The 13,862-nt window shown below is 41.4% G+C and overlaps 1 protein-coding gene across 4 annotated transcripts in view; it reads right to left on the reverse strand.

The window, feature by feature from the left end:
• Nucleotides 1-251: 251 nt before the first annotated feature.
• The window catches only part of LOC117530280 (thyroid hormone receptor alpha-B), a 353,233-nt gene continuing 339,622 nt past the window's right edge, over nucleotides 252-13,862 (reverse strand). For 3 of the 4 annotated variants that reach the window (XM_034193169.1, XM_034193167.1, XM_034193168.1), the window contains 3 exons: nucleotides 10,534-10,680; nucleotides 5,920-6,178; nucleotides 252-4,140 (listed from right to left, as the gene is read on the reverse strand). In XM_034193169.1, coding sequence (XP_034049060.1) covers nucleotides 3,890-4,140; nucleotides 5,920-6,178; nucleotides 10,534-10,680 — 657 coding nt within the window. In that variant the 3' untranslated portion in view covers nucleotides 252-3,889. The remainder of the gene's footprint in view (nucleotides 4,141-5,919; nucleotides 6,179-10,533; nucleotides 10,681-13,862) is intronic. The other variant, XR_004566288.1, reaches the window with a different exon arrangement.

Here is a 13,862-nt window from a genome sequence, read left to right on the forward strand (position 1 = left end):
TCATGATGAAAGAGGACGGACAATTTGAACAGACATATAAACAGATCAGTTGACTTCCCAACACAAACAACAGATGTGAAAAAGAAGTGAAACATTTTCTATTTTACACTGCACGCATGGTCAAAAAAAGTGACAATAACCCTTTTTTCTCTCTCTAGACAAACAGTTTAAGCATCAAAAAACAAAAAAAATAAGAAAACAATAATAAAAAGCCCATACTCCAAAAAATGTTTTTCAGGAGTCTTTTTTTCTTAAAGTCATCTGTTTTTCACTTTGTTTTATGGATTTATAATAAATTTTTATATCTTGTATTTTTTTCCTCTCTTAATCTAAGTCAGACTCAGAAGGTAAAGCAGCATTTTAACCCCGACTGCCACGCACACACTCAGTTAGCTCACGAGAACAAAAGACGTCAACAGTTTTTCTTTCTTCCCTTTTTCAGTTCTATTACAAAGATGGGTTGGAATTGAAAATCTGCATCTCTGGAATGCGAGACCTGTTGGGATCCTCACCGTAACACTGGAGGCGATCCTTTTTGAAGGAGCTGAAAAGAGGACATTTAGGGTTGTCAGCTGGCAAAAGGGGCAGAAAAGGACTCATGTGGGGCTGCGGGGAACAAAGGGGAAATCATAGGTATTCACATTACCCCTTCGTCCAAGTGTTTTTTATTGGTCTCTACAACCGGCCACATCTCCTCTTCTGACCCGTGTCAATAATGGCAGTGACGGCCGAGGCCCTTGTCAGTTTCTTCTTGCGTTCACTCTGTCAGTCTCTGTTGCTCTCCCGTTCACATTCAGTCGGTGGTGCTGCTTTAAAGGGGTAGCTCTGGCCAGCCTTGTCTCACAAGGGAGAGGCCTGGATCCTGTTTGATGTCGATGATCCTGGTCCAAACTGTGAAGTACCCACGCAGTGGTGAGTGGGTGGACAGACAGGATGACAACGGGAAGGAGGCTGCTCCAAATTTCAAACATCATGGGGATTATTTTGACAGCTATAATAAGTGCTACGCAGCGCCCCCCCCCCCCCCCCCCCCCTCCTTACCCATGGCTGTCACTTCACCAGTGGAGTTGATTGGCAGACTTGTTGGATAGGAGGGTGATAATAATCTAATACTGATGCTGGAACAGGTTTGGGACTGAGCAGACGATGACTGCCAGCCTCTGTTACATAGAGTGGTTTGGGATGTACGTTAGCAGGTGAGGGGCGGCGGTGGAGACGACTAATAAGAAACCTAAAATGAGTGTTGGTTTAAAATTTAATAGGCAAGGGCTGAAGGAAGAACCACTGCAATCGTGCAAAAACTCTGCAGCCTCGCTGCATAGGGGCTGATACTACCAAATGATATTCAGTCTCAGCGGGCTGCAGGAAGGGCTTTGCTGCTGGCTTGAGAACGAGGGATGGAGGAAGCTGAGACGCGTGTGGAGTGAGTTCTTCTGAAACCAATGTAGATCAAATGGACCGATCCTTTGAAGGTAGTTTTCCTGTTCCAGCCACCTCCCAGCATCACACAATGAGGCTTTTACCATCTGCAGTGATTACTCCTGATCCCTGCCACACGTTCATCTTGGGTACATCTGACGGGTGCAGAAAGTGTATCCTGTAGAAGTGCTGACGACTGAATTACTGCTTGGTGTTTAACAGAAAGCAGATTTTGATTCATTTAGCTTGGCCCCAGAACTGGAATGAACAGGGCGGGCTTTATTTTTTCATCGATATCCTCCTGTTGTTGCAAGACAAGTACACAGACACATCTGGCATGGATATTTTTGCATGTTACTGTCATAGTGGTGAGCACTGGTAATGGACAAGAGACTGAAGGAGACTGAAGAGTTACCTCTGGAGAGGCTTGGCTTCAGTTGGGAACACTCCACAATAAGCCATCGTGCATGTACACTATGTCCCTTATAACATTATCAATATCCATCGGCAGCCATCTTGAGCCGATAGTGGAACGCGCCACCTTCTATGCATGCTAATCCAATGGGCTTGGCCACCAGGATGTTTCCATTCACTCCATATCCTTGACCTTCTGGCTTTGAGAGATGTCAGTTGGGCTGTGCATCTGCATTGTCCAAGGTTGCTTCCATTTTTACACAAATGTTTGCAAATTTCAACAGATGACACGTGGTCCCGCGTAACAAAAACAGAATGTAATAGGTACCATCCCCTGGAGTCAGCAAAAACCTTAATATCATGGGGGATGGCTGGCCCTCCTGTCTTCAGTGGTATTTCATTTGGTGTCTGTGTACATATGCTATGAATGCTTTGTCTTCAACTACGACTGTGTGCCAACTTCAACGGTGTGTGTCTGTGAGCAGGCTGTGCGCAGCTGCCCTGTGTCTGAGAGGTGAGGTAGTGCCTGACACCACAGGGGCAGAATTACCGCCCCCCCAGATGGGGGATGTGTCCGCTTTGAGGTAAATGGTAGCCTTCTTGGCATTTGCCTGCTCTCAGTGATACACACTGTAAAAGGCAAATGTGTATGGAAGCCTGGAAGGGCCACACGGAACAGAGTCCACCTGGAGAGGACTCGGTACAAACACTGCAGGTTCGGGCTTCTATGTAGCGACATTGTGCGCACAGCGCGCACAGCAAAATGAGGCATTCATGTTACTCTGAGGTTATGCTGTGTATTTTCATGTTGATGTGTAAGAGAACGGTGTGTGTGTGTGTCGGGGGGGAGTATGTAAGACGAGCTCTGTTTCCTTGTTGGTAGTTGCTGTTATTCAAACCCTCCTAAGGTGCTGGGCGCGGGGGGCCGCGGCACAGATTTACTAACAACCCCTGCTCTGAATCTACAGACACCACAAGCTATTTTCACCCTCTCTTTCTGCTCATTCCTTCCTTTCCATTCCCTTCGCTCGCCTCTACCCTCCCACGTGGCATTTCTCCCTTTCTCATCGCGTTCTTTCTTTCGATGGTGTGACTTCTGAGAGAGTGAAGATGCTTATTGTCATTCATGTGAGGGTAAAGACGCAGCAGCATGAGCAATGACAAGGCAAGTCTGCTTGTGTGTGTGTGTGTATACTTGTGTGCGCATGCGAGTGTACGTATGTCACAGGAGACGGTCCGATGACAAAAATGAAGGTAGATATGGAGGCATGGTCTGCACAATTTAAACAGCTAGACAACACAATTTCATAAAACTGGAGTAGCCTTATAAATATAGCACCGGTTGAACTGGGATCTAAGAAGCTCTGTAACGGCTCAGTTTGACTTGAGGAATTGCGTTGGTCTGACGGCTTTGCCCTTCTACACCCGTCAGACAACAGAGTAAAAATTTTACTGTGCAGTGTTAGCTGGCTGCTTGTGCCCGTATGACTGCGAGTGATACAGTAAACGTCACTGTGGTCCATGTTTTCTGAATTTCTGCAGTAGCACTTATTTAGAAATAATACTGACGGGCTTCAAAAACAGGTGTATATCGGTGTGATCTTTGACAACTAGAAAGAACCAGAAGACAAACAGCACCCTGAAGAGAGCGCTGCTCTGAGTAACTGAGGTTAAACAGGCTGTGGCTGTGTGTTTGTGTGCATTTGAATATCTGTGTACGTGTCTTGGCAAAACTCTGACAAGATAAGACATCGTGCTCAGACAGAAGGGCCCCCCACACGGACTGTAAATCAGGGGTAAGGAATAAATGGGAGGAGAACGAGGTGGAGAAAAGACTGCTCAAAAAAGCTAAATCCTCTGTTTGCTTGACTCTCCTGTTGCTGGTGTGCTGCTGCTGTTATTGTTTCCAGTTTTTAAACCATATAAATGCAGCGTTGGAGAAACCACTTCCTGATGAGAGGACTCCCCCCTCCATCCTTCCCCGATAAAACCGGCGAAATTCAACCAGCTTCCTGTTTGCTCCAACTTCTTCTTCCCTTCAGGTGGCGGCTGTCTTTCACACTTCCTGGTCCTCAAAGACTTCCAGGAAGAGCGGTGGGAAGAGTTCGTTGGGACACTCCACTTTCATGTGAAGGAAGCGGCTGGCGTGGCATGCTCCGATCATCCGCAGGTCCGTCACCTTCATCAGGAGCTTGGGCCAGAAGTGGGGAATGTTGTGCTTGCGGTAGTTGATGTAGTGCTCGAACGCCAGCAAGTAGGTCTCCTGACATTTCTCAATCTTTTCCATGCATGTGAGGCCAGAGCGGTCTGTGGAAAGTAGAAGATGTGAAATTTTGGATTAGAGGAAGGAGAAGATGGCAGAAAGAACAGTTCAGAGGAGAAAATGTAAGGAGAGCAAGGAGACATGCAGGATGAAAAAGCAAAGGGGAAAACAACAAGAGGAATAGGTAGAGAGAAAGAAAATTACTGACAAAGCTACATGTTTGATTATGGTGTACAACTACTATCAGGACATTATACCAATAATGGATGGTAAGGAGTCCAACATAGAGAAATATTTCTCTATGTTGGACTCCTTACCATCCATCAATTGTTATGTTCTCCACCCCCCTCCCAAATTAAGCAAACAACAAAGAGTCAAGTAAATTAGATTTTCTTGTGAACAGCATATGAATGCTTCTAAAATGTCAGTAGCGTGCTTGTCTAGCTTCTTAGTGTTTTTGGCATCCTTGGAGTTCAATATTTCCACCAGTTCCTCCTCTGTGAACTCAGCAAACCTCACTGGCAGATGATTTTCTGCTGTTGTTGACATGTTTGTTGTCATTTTTTCAACCAGCATCTGTCAGCAAGTTCCTGACCTCTGCTACGTCATTAGTGATGTCATCTCATGAATAATTGTATGCCGCGCTTTGATTGGCTAGCTGTTGGCAGTAAGCTCTAACGCTACTGGTCAGTGGGAACCGATCCAATATAACTTTTGGTCCTAGCCTTTTTGGATCCCTTTGGATCCAACATAACTTTCTGGCACCAAGCATGCCAAAATACAGGTAAATGATGGACAGAAAGGCTAATCTGTGATTGGCTATTGCAATCTGAGTGGAGAACATAACCATACGTCTCATTACGAATACAGTAGGGGCTCAAAAGCATTTTTATGGAGCATGAATATCGTACCAAATCACTTTATCAAAGAAAAACTAATGTGAGATAGCAAGAAGAGTTCAACTGCCTGGAGTTACACCGAGATCTGCCAGGGGTATGCTGGGACATTGTGAGCTGAAATGATTCGGGGAGACTAAGTGCATTCTGGCCAAGTGGGCAAGAAAGTGTGGCGGCCCTGCGCTACTCAGTGTTTCTTGGAGAGTAACAGAAAAAAATTAATCTGAGGTATCAAGAATAGTTTGCCTGGCTACACCAGGCTCTTGTGAGAGATGCACCCGGGACATTTCCTGACTTTTGCCAAATGGCGAAGAGATGTTGCTTCTATGAACCTCAGAATGCAGCCAGTTGAGATCCGCTTGAGAAAATCAGCTGATTTTCAGTGTTACTCAACCTGTCACAGTAAATAAGTAAATTGGTAACAGTAACAGAAATAAATCTTAACTCATTTTGTTAATTTATGAATTGACATTTTAAAGAATGTAAAATGTACAAAATACAACCTCCACCTCGCAATGTTTTATAGTAGACAACATGATTTTCCAATAAAGTAGATGTTGCCCAACCCTTGATTCTACAAGCAGAAAATCTTTTAAAACCACACTGAAATATTTGTTTTATATTTTTCCACTACAATGCTGGACATTCAAAGGGTATTTTTACTTTCAGGCTGTAATTAGACATTATTTTGCAATAGCTTGCTGAAGAATGTACTGCGAGTAGTTGCGGTAACAATGAGGAATATAGGCAGGCACTAAATAACATTGCAAAATGGCTATACTGTGTAATCTGGAACAGGGCCACACCTCATTTAAACTCGTAACTAACATGTATGTAATATAAAAGTGCAGCTCAGACAGACAGAGTCCTGCACTAAATTAAAAGTTTCAGAACAACTAAATTGACAGTTCCTAAGTGAATAACAACCTGAGCTCATGAGCAGCACAGCTTGCAACAGTGCCACCTCCGTGTCATCCAGGTTGAACTGTGCCAGGCTTTTTCCCAGATCAAAGATGGCATCCGACACCACGCCCAACCCGCCATTCTTCAGTTGCTCTCGCTTCACTGCCATCTCCCCACTCAGCGTTAGCGTCTCGCTCTCTGGGTCATAGCGCATAGCAGCTCGCAGTGACATGATCTCCATGCAGCAACCCTTCAACAGGATGATTTGATCTTCACAAGGCAACTAGTGAAAAATAAAAAAAAAAGATTTTACATATTTAATGGAGGTGCATTTACAAGTACAAAGTGTGGACTTATCCATAGCTACATAAATCAATACTGATGTCTAAAGCCAGAAAGCTTAAAAAGTAATATTTTTAAAGACTTGCAACCCCAAATCAGAAAACTTGGGATGGTATGGAAAATGCATAATAATATACAACCAATCCTGCATTTAAGGCCTGCAAGACATTCCAAAAAAGGTTAGGCTGCAAAAACATTTCCCACTTTGTAATGTGGCCATTCCTTCTCACATCCCTTCAAACATTTTGGCATTGAGGAGACAAGCAATGAAGCATTTCAGGTGTTATTTTGTCCCATTCTTCGTGGAAACACATCTTAATGTGTGCAACAGTATGGGGTCGTTGTTGTTTTCATTGAAAAATTCTCCACACAGTCTTTATTGGGGACAGGTCAGGACTGCAGACAGGCAGGCCAGTCCAGTAACCAACCACATCCTCCGCATCTGCAGCCACGCCTTTGTAAAATGTGCAGAATGTAGATTTGCATTGTCTTGTGGAAAAATGTATGGACGTCCCTGGACAAAATGTCTTAAAGGCAGCTCATGTTGCTTTAAAATCTCAATGTACATGTTTCTGCATTAAAGTTGCATCTCAGACACAACCCCATACCATGACAGACCCTGGCATTTCTTCCAAAAAAGATCTGAAATATTGCTTTGTCTCACCAAAAACATGTTTCCACTGTGTGATGGTCCAGCCCAAAAGCTTCAGAGGCCAGAGACAATGACAGCACTTCTGGAAAAGGTTATCATAAGGCATCTTTTTGGGACAATAAAGTTTTGAGAGGAATTTATAAATGTAACTCCAAACTGTCATGCTTAACAAAGGTTTCCCAGAATAATCCCTTGCCCATGTGGTTATATCAGCTATTGATGAATTACAGTTCTTTATGCAGTTTTGTCTGAGGAATTGGAGATCGAAGGTGTTCAATTTAGGCTTGTGCCCTTGTCCTGTAAGCATTGAAATTCCTCCAGATGCCTTGAATAGTGTAATGATATTATGCACTGTAGAGAGAGAAATGTGCAAATCCCTTCCTATTATTCTTTGGGGAACACTGCATTTCAACATTTCACTAATTTTCTCACGTATTTGTTGATACACTAGAGATGCTCTGTCCATCTTTGCTCCTTAAAGACGCAGCGTTTCATGGATATTGCTTTTGTACCAAATCATGATTATAATCACCTGTTGATATCAGCTGTTTGACATAACATCATTACTGATTTTTTTTACACTTCATTATTAGCCCTAAATTGCCCAAGTCTCCATACTGGCAGGCATCTTATCTAACGAGCAGGTAACTGAGCTGATGAGTTGTCGTTGGGAATGGTGCTGTTCCCAAAGTGGACTGTAAAACAAAGTTGGATGTTTATTTTGGGTTTACGGTAGTTACTACATTCATCTGTATCACTATACTGTGTGGTTCTGCTCAGCCATTCAGCCAACAGAAAAATTCCACATGAGCACAGACAATCAAGACAGAAGTGCATTAGATTAAAAATAGATTGGACAAAGCTGATACATTTTTCTCCACTGTTGAACATAAATTACAGCTAATAAACACTGATTTGCATGGATATTGGAATCTTAGTTGAGATCCAATTGATTAGATTTGCACACTCTGATGAGTTGAATTAAATCTTTCAATAAAAATTTGTGTCATTTCATTACTGCTGCGAGCTGAGCAAAACGCATTTATTGCTGTTGCATCACTTTTGAGAAAGCAATGGATTACTTTTTCGTTAAGTTAATTTTTTTGCATTCTTGTGTGCAATTGTGTCACCGCAGATCTATGAAGTGGTTACATGTAGGAAAGTTGGGTTTTCTGCATTACTTATAGGAATTAAATAAATAAATTTTAATAAAATAATAAAATAAAATGTAACGTGAATAACAGCTATTATTCAGACATGGCTTCAGCCTCTGAAAAATTAAAATGCTTATGCACATTAAACCTTTTGCATCACCATTGACAAAATATGCAATGTAAATATGCAGAATTAATGATCAATTTTCATTATCTATACAGCACTATAATCCCAATATTCATTTATATTTTAATTTCATAATCGAAACGACTTTATTTTCAATTAACTTAATCTGTTTTGAAGCGTAAAAACAATAGTGTGATTTTAACAGCTTTGAGAGAACCTACTGGAGCAAAAACATATTTCTGTGAATTAAATTGATTTATACAGCGTTAAATCACAATATAGGTCGCTCCAAGGCGCTACACATGAGTAAGGTTTAAACCTTACCCACCCCATGATCAATCACACTTTGAGCAGTGGTCAGGGAAAAACTCCCTCAGGCACTTTTGGATGACAGAACGAAATCTCAAGCAGACCAGATCGAGTGGGGTGACCATCGGCTTTAGCCATATAAACTAGGGATGGTGCAGGTCCGATCCAATATTGGTATCGGGTTCTGATACCAAAGCAATCCACAGATCAGAAATTTCCAATACAACCTGCGGATTTTTCCGATCCAGGAGCCACAGATGTGTGTGTGTTTTCTGCTGAAAGGTCTCAACAAGTGCTGCTGGCTGTTCTGCTGGCTAGCTGTGGAGTGTCTCAATGAGATGCCTCATTCAAGAAATCCCTTCCACAGTTTGCAGCCAGCTAGCAGGCAAGCATTGAGGAGCACTGATGGTCACTGACCAACTTTTCATCACAACATGTCTGCTGGTTGGAAATATTTTATACTAGAAACACACAAGACAGCAACGTGCAATGTTTGCAAAGCGATTGTACGGAGAGGCAGAAGCTCCATTGTGACCTACAATACAGCAAACTTAATCAAACATTTGAAAACGCACCACATTAAAGAGCACAAGTATTTTTTAGCCATGGGCAGAAAGACAAAAGGAGCCAGGAGGAAGGGTGCGACGATTTACCCAGACTAACTCCAAATATGAATACATTAAGCACTTTTATTTATTTTTTGGTGGTTTCTTGTGGCATTTTGGAAACGCAGAAATGTCCTCCATCCTCAAAACGGTACATGTACTCGGGGCGGGTGTGCCATCTGGTGGTCAAGAGATGAAACTACAGCCACCAACCCAACAATGGCCCCATTTACATGTATATAAACATGTATACAATTCATCAGATTTATTTCATTCTTTTACATCTGCATGTGTTTCAGTATTCTTAAAGCGCTAATTTCTTGGAGAGAGAGAGGGAGTAAGCACTGTCTTTTCACTATAAATCTATGCTTTTTATTCAAGACCTGCCTTTTCTCATCAATCAAGATTTGATTGATTTGATTTTTTTTCCACAGGGGCGCCCCAAAAATTATGTACGAGTACATATATTGTTTCAAGGAAGGAGCGAATTTCCACACTTCCAAAATGCCACAAGAAACCACCAAAAAATAAATAAAAGTACTTAATTCTTTCACCAAAACATCTTGCATCTTGGATGTACCTTACACCAAATGGTAGCTGAACTTTCAGGTCTTCTTTTTGCAAAAAACATCCTCTATACCACTTCATCATGAAGCTGTATAACTGGGGATACAAAAATAATGATAATAATATTTAAGTAAACAGAGCTCTGGTATCGGAATAGTGTCAGTATTGGCAGATATCCAAATCTCACTGTTAAAATTCACCCAAGGTCAAAGGGCACGGTAGTTGATATATAAGTCCATCTGCATCAGACGCTCAAACGCTTTACAATAATTCATCACATTCACCCCGATGTCAGGGTGCTGCCATACAAGGTGCTCACTGCACACTAGGGGATTAAGGACCTTGCCCAAGGGCCCTAGGGGAAGTGACGGTCTAGTGGTTAAGCATTGGGCTTGAGACCAGAGGATCCTTGGTTCAAATCCCAGCCTGACTGGAAATAACATATACAGCATTGGGCAAAAATGTTACCCTGGGTCATGATCTTGACTTTTAACAGATTTTTCTCAAAATTAAATTAGTTTGCTGACCCTCAATCATCCTACCTTGTTTCGTCCAAATCAGATCAAAACTGTTTGAGTTACTGTGTTGTTCATAGAAAACAAATCCCCTTCTTCACCATTCTCAGGTCCAAACCTTTACGTGTGTCATGTTCTGAATCCACATTGAATGGTGTCATTGTTAGACTGACTTGAATAAACACACTTCCAAACTGACAGGAGGAGCTGGACCTTGTCTGGTCTGATCATTGTTCCAGTCTTCCTTTCTGACAGACTGCTACATCTTGCCCTCTGCTCCAAAAGACCACATTTTACTCCTCTTCCACCTCCCCTTCTCGTTTCCTCAGGTTCATCCAAGGCTTGGCTATAGACAAGATCCACTCACCTCAGAGAACATGGGCAGTTTTTTGGCAAAGTCGACAACGCGGGTGATGGCAGGAGTAATGATCTTGGTGAACTCGCTGAATGCCTCCAGGTCCACCTTATCACCATCTGACGTTGGGGCAACAGGAGAGTGGCCGATTTTGTCTGGCTAAATGGGAAAATAAATGCAGATGGTAAAGTGAAGACCAACCCAGAATCACACACACACACACACACACACACACACACACACACACACACACACACACACACACACACACACACACACACACACACACACACACACACACACACACACACACACACACACACACACACACACACACACACACACACAAAAAAGCAAAACTGCACTTGAATTGATTGAAGGTTAGTTGAAGGTTCTTTTTCTTCTCAAACAAAGTGCACACATTTGTAGGAGACAAATTAGAAAACATTTTATCAGGTCATAATGGGACATGTCAACAGTCAGTTTGTGCACAGAGTGGAAATAAAAATCGAATAAAGCACTGAGTCAAAGCTATGATTATAAAAAATGCTGTTTCATGCTAAGTGAATAAGGAACTTGTGCCAGAGGGCAAGTAATTTATTCATGGCCTCAACAATGAATGGGATGAAGTCAAATATATCAATAATAATATAGTATAAGTAATCATCAATAATAATCCGGTAGGAGGAATACTTAGCAAAGGAATCTTCTGCTATACACTTGAGAGTGATGCAGAGAATAAATAAGTGTCAGAATAAATGTGAATGAAAGTTTCATCAGTTAAGGTTCAAACAAAACAGTGGTTGGGGTCACTGGTGTTTTTTACTTGAGCACTGAAAAAAAATATTTCCATTTTGATTAGAAATGCAGTATAAATTCCACCTTCTCAAATGAAGAAACTGACAAGAAAAACGCAGCGTGGGCTCACCTGTGCCATAACTCTGAGAGGTTCTTCAGGATCAGAACGAACAAGTACAGTAAGTTCCTAAAAACTGAGCACTCTTTTTCCAATGGAACACAGCTAATGACAAACAGTGATCCCAGGAATACAGTAAATTTTCCATAAGGGCAAGGGACACACCTGTAAGTTTATTTGGCAATCAGCCCATTTTATTTTCACAAAAGCTATCGTCTCAAATTAATAAACAGTCGAGACTTTGCTGCACATTTGAGCAGCTTTAGTCGCCATCTAGCGAATGATGTGAGCATTTCAGGGCTTCTGTACATTTCCTACTTTAAAGTAAAAAAATCAGAAATAAAAGGTATTTATAAATGTCAGAAACACATGTTTTTTGGGGGATTTTTGTTGTTGTTGTTTTTGGCAGGCAGTGCACTGACCTCCCAGTATTAATGTATAAAAATTTTGATTTTGAAAGTTTTACGGTTCTTGAGTGTTACGACGCTGAAGGTTTTGTCATACAGATGATCGGAATGATGGACGGACAGCAATTTCTCTTGACAAGCACAACTTACAGTTGTGAATTTAGTTGACATTTCATATTACCATATTTCACAGTAGTATCGTACTGGCCCACACATAACAGGACCCTAAATATCCAAAGCTTTTTTCATATGTATCTCCCATCAAAACAAAAAAAAAAACATATTCTACATTCAGGCCCATAAATGCTTATATGAAGAATTTCTGGATGAAGAGTGAAATATTTTCAAGGAACTAAGCAAGTCCAGTTGACCTGACCCAACCTAGTTGGATACCATGACCAGGATGACTGAGAAATCCTACAGTCATCTGCATGGAAAATTAAATACAGAGTCAAACTCTAGAGTACACAATAAAATGGACTTTAAATTTTTTTTAACATAGTTATAAATCATCTGGCAATGTGATAACTTTCAACTTACAGTTCAATGAACTTTATTTGTAGATGATAAGAAGGTAACTAAACTCAGCCCCTGGGAGAACTTGGTCCGAGTTCAAAACTCATCCCAGGTTAGGGTTGGGTTTAGGTTTAGGGTTAGGGTTAGCCCCAGGCTCAGTTCACACCTAGGGCTGAGTTTGCATAGGGTCGACTTCTGTATCTGATAAGAACAGCGTCTGGCAGCTTTGCTGTCAGTGTGAAATTCAACTGTCTTGGCTCAGAATGTTTGTGTTCCACCAAAACCCCATGGTTATGGACTGAAGAATAGTCTGACTGACGTAACATTTCTGTTGTATTACTTGCCAGATTTTGAGAGGTTTATCAAAACATTTCAAGTCAGCAGGTTAAACTATTTTCACCTCATGTTTTGAGACCGTAACCTCCTGAAACCCTGTGTCCACATATGGGACCACTATTTTGTGTACTTTCAGTAGTTAGGGGGAAAAATTAAAGATTACCACAAGAAGAACAGCTTTTTGTCCCCACAGTGTGTATAATTACATTTATACACCTCCACTGCCTTTATCACAAACACTCAGCTCATTCCACAGGCTCACTTGCTTTTCACCCACACATCATATGCAAGACAAACAAATTTCAACATTGTATAATTACTGCATTTGTGGGAGCTGTGCCTCGTTTAACTTATTTTCACCAGCTGTGAAAAACAGGCAAATGAACTGTCTAATGTCCCACTGAGAAAGATATACATATTTATGCCGACATACCGGATTGGCTAACATTTACTGTACTGTTCAAAACTGCTATGTAGGGAATATTTTAATATGAGAAACAACAAACACACCATTGCAAGTAGAGCCCGTCCGATATGTATTTTTTGGGGGCCCATACGATGCAGAAATGAGGGACTAAAAAATTTATGACATCAATATATATGCTGATATATAGATTAAAAATGGTAATGAGTCCTAAAATTTTTATCAAACCCTTATGACAAACAAATGTAATTGAGGCTTCATGCTTTTCAGTTTAAACATGAACTTTATTAGAAATAATTCTAAATATAAGCGACAACATCCAACATGTATCAAGAAAGTACTCTTTCCTAGAAGATTTTACAATGTGCATAACAAGATTGGCAGTTGCTGTACCACATTATTAATTCTACCATGTTGGCCCTGCCTATCTGGTGGCTTAGCAACCACTTGGTTAACCAGTCAGTTCTAGCTAATGTGCCCAAGGGGTGATGGAGGTCCCACCCTTGCTTGACAGCATTGCAGACAATGTTTGGAGTGCTCTCTGCTGGAAAATCTTGAAATGACAGAATTTCCAACAGCTAAAGCGCTTTTTTGTGTTATTTGGTAAAATAGCAGTTTTCATAGTAGCATAAATAATGCCAATACTGATATGTTCGTGGAAGGCTCATACCAGGCGATATTATTGTCCAGTCGATATGTCAGGTGGCGACTAATTACTAGTATAATAAGATCATACATGTCT

This window comes from Thalassophryne amazonica, chromosome 18 (genome assembly GCF_902500255.1).
Source record: "Thalassophryne amazonica chromosome 18, fThaAma1.1, whole genome shotgun sequence".
NCBI classification, from domain to species: Eukaryota; Metazoa; Chordata; class Actinopteri; order Batrachoidiformes; family Batrachoididae; genus Thalassophryne; species Thalassophryne amazonica.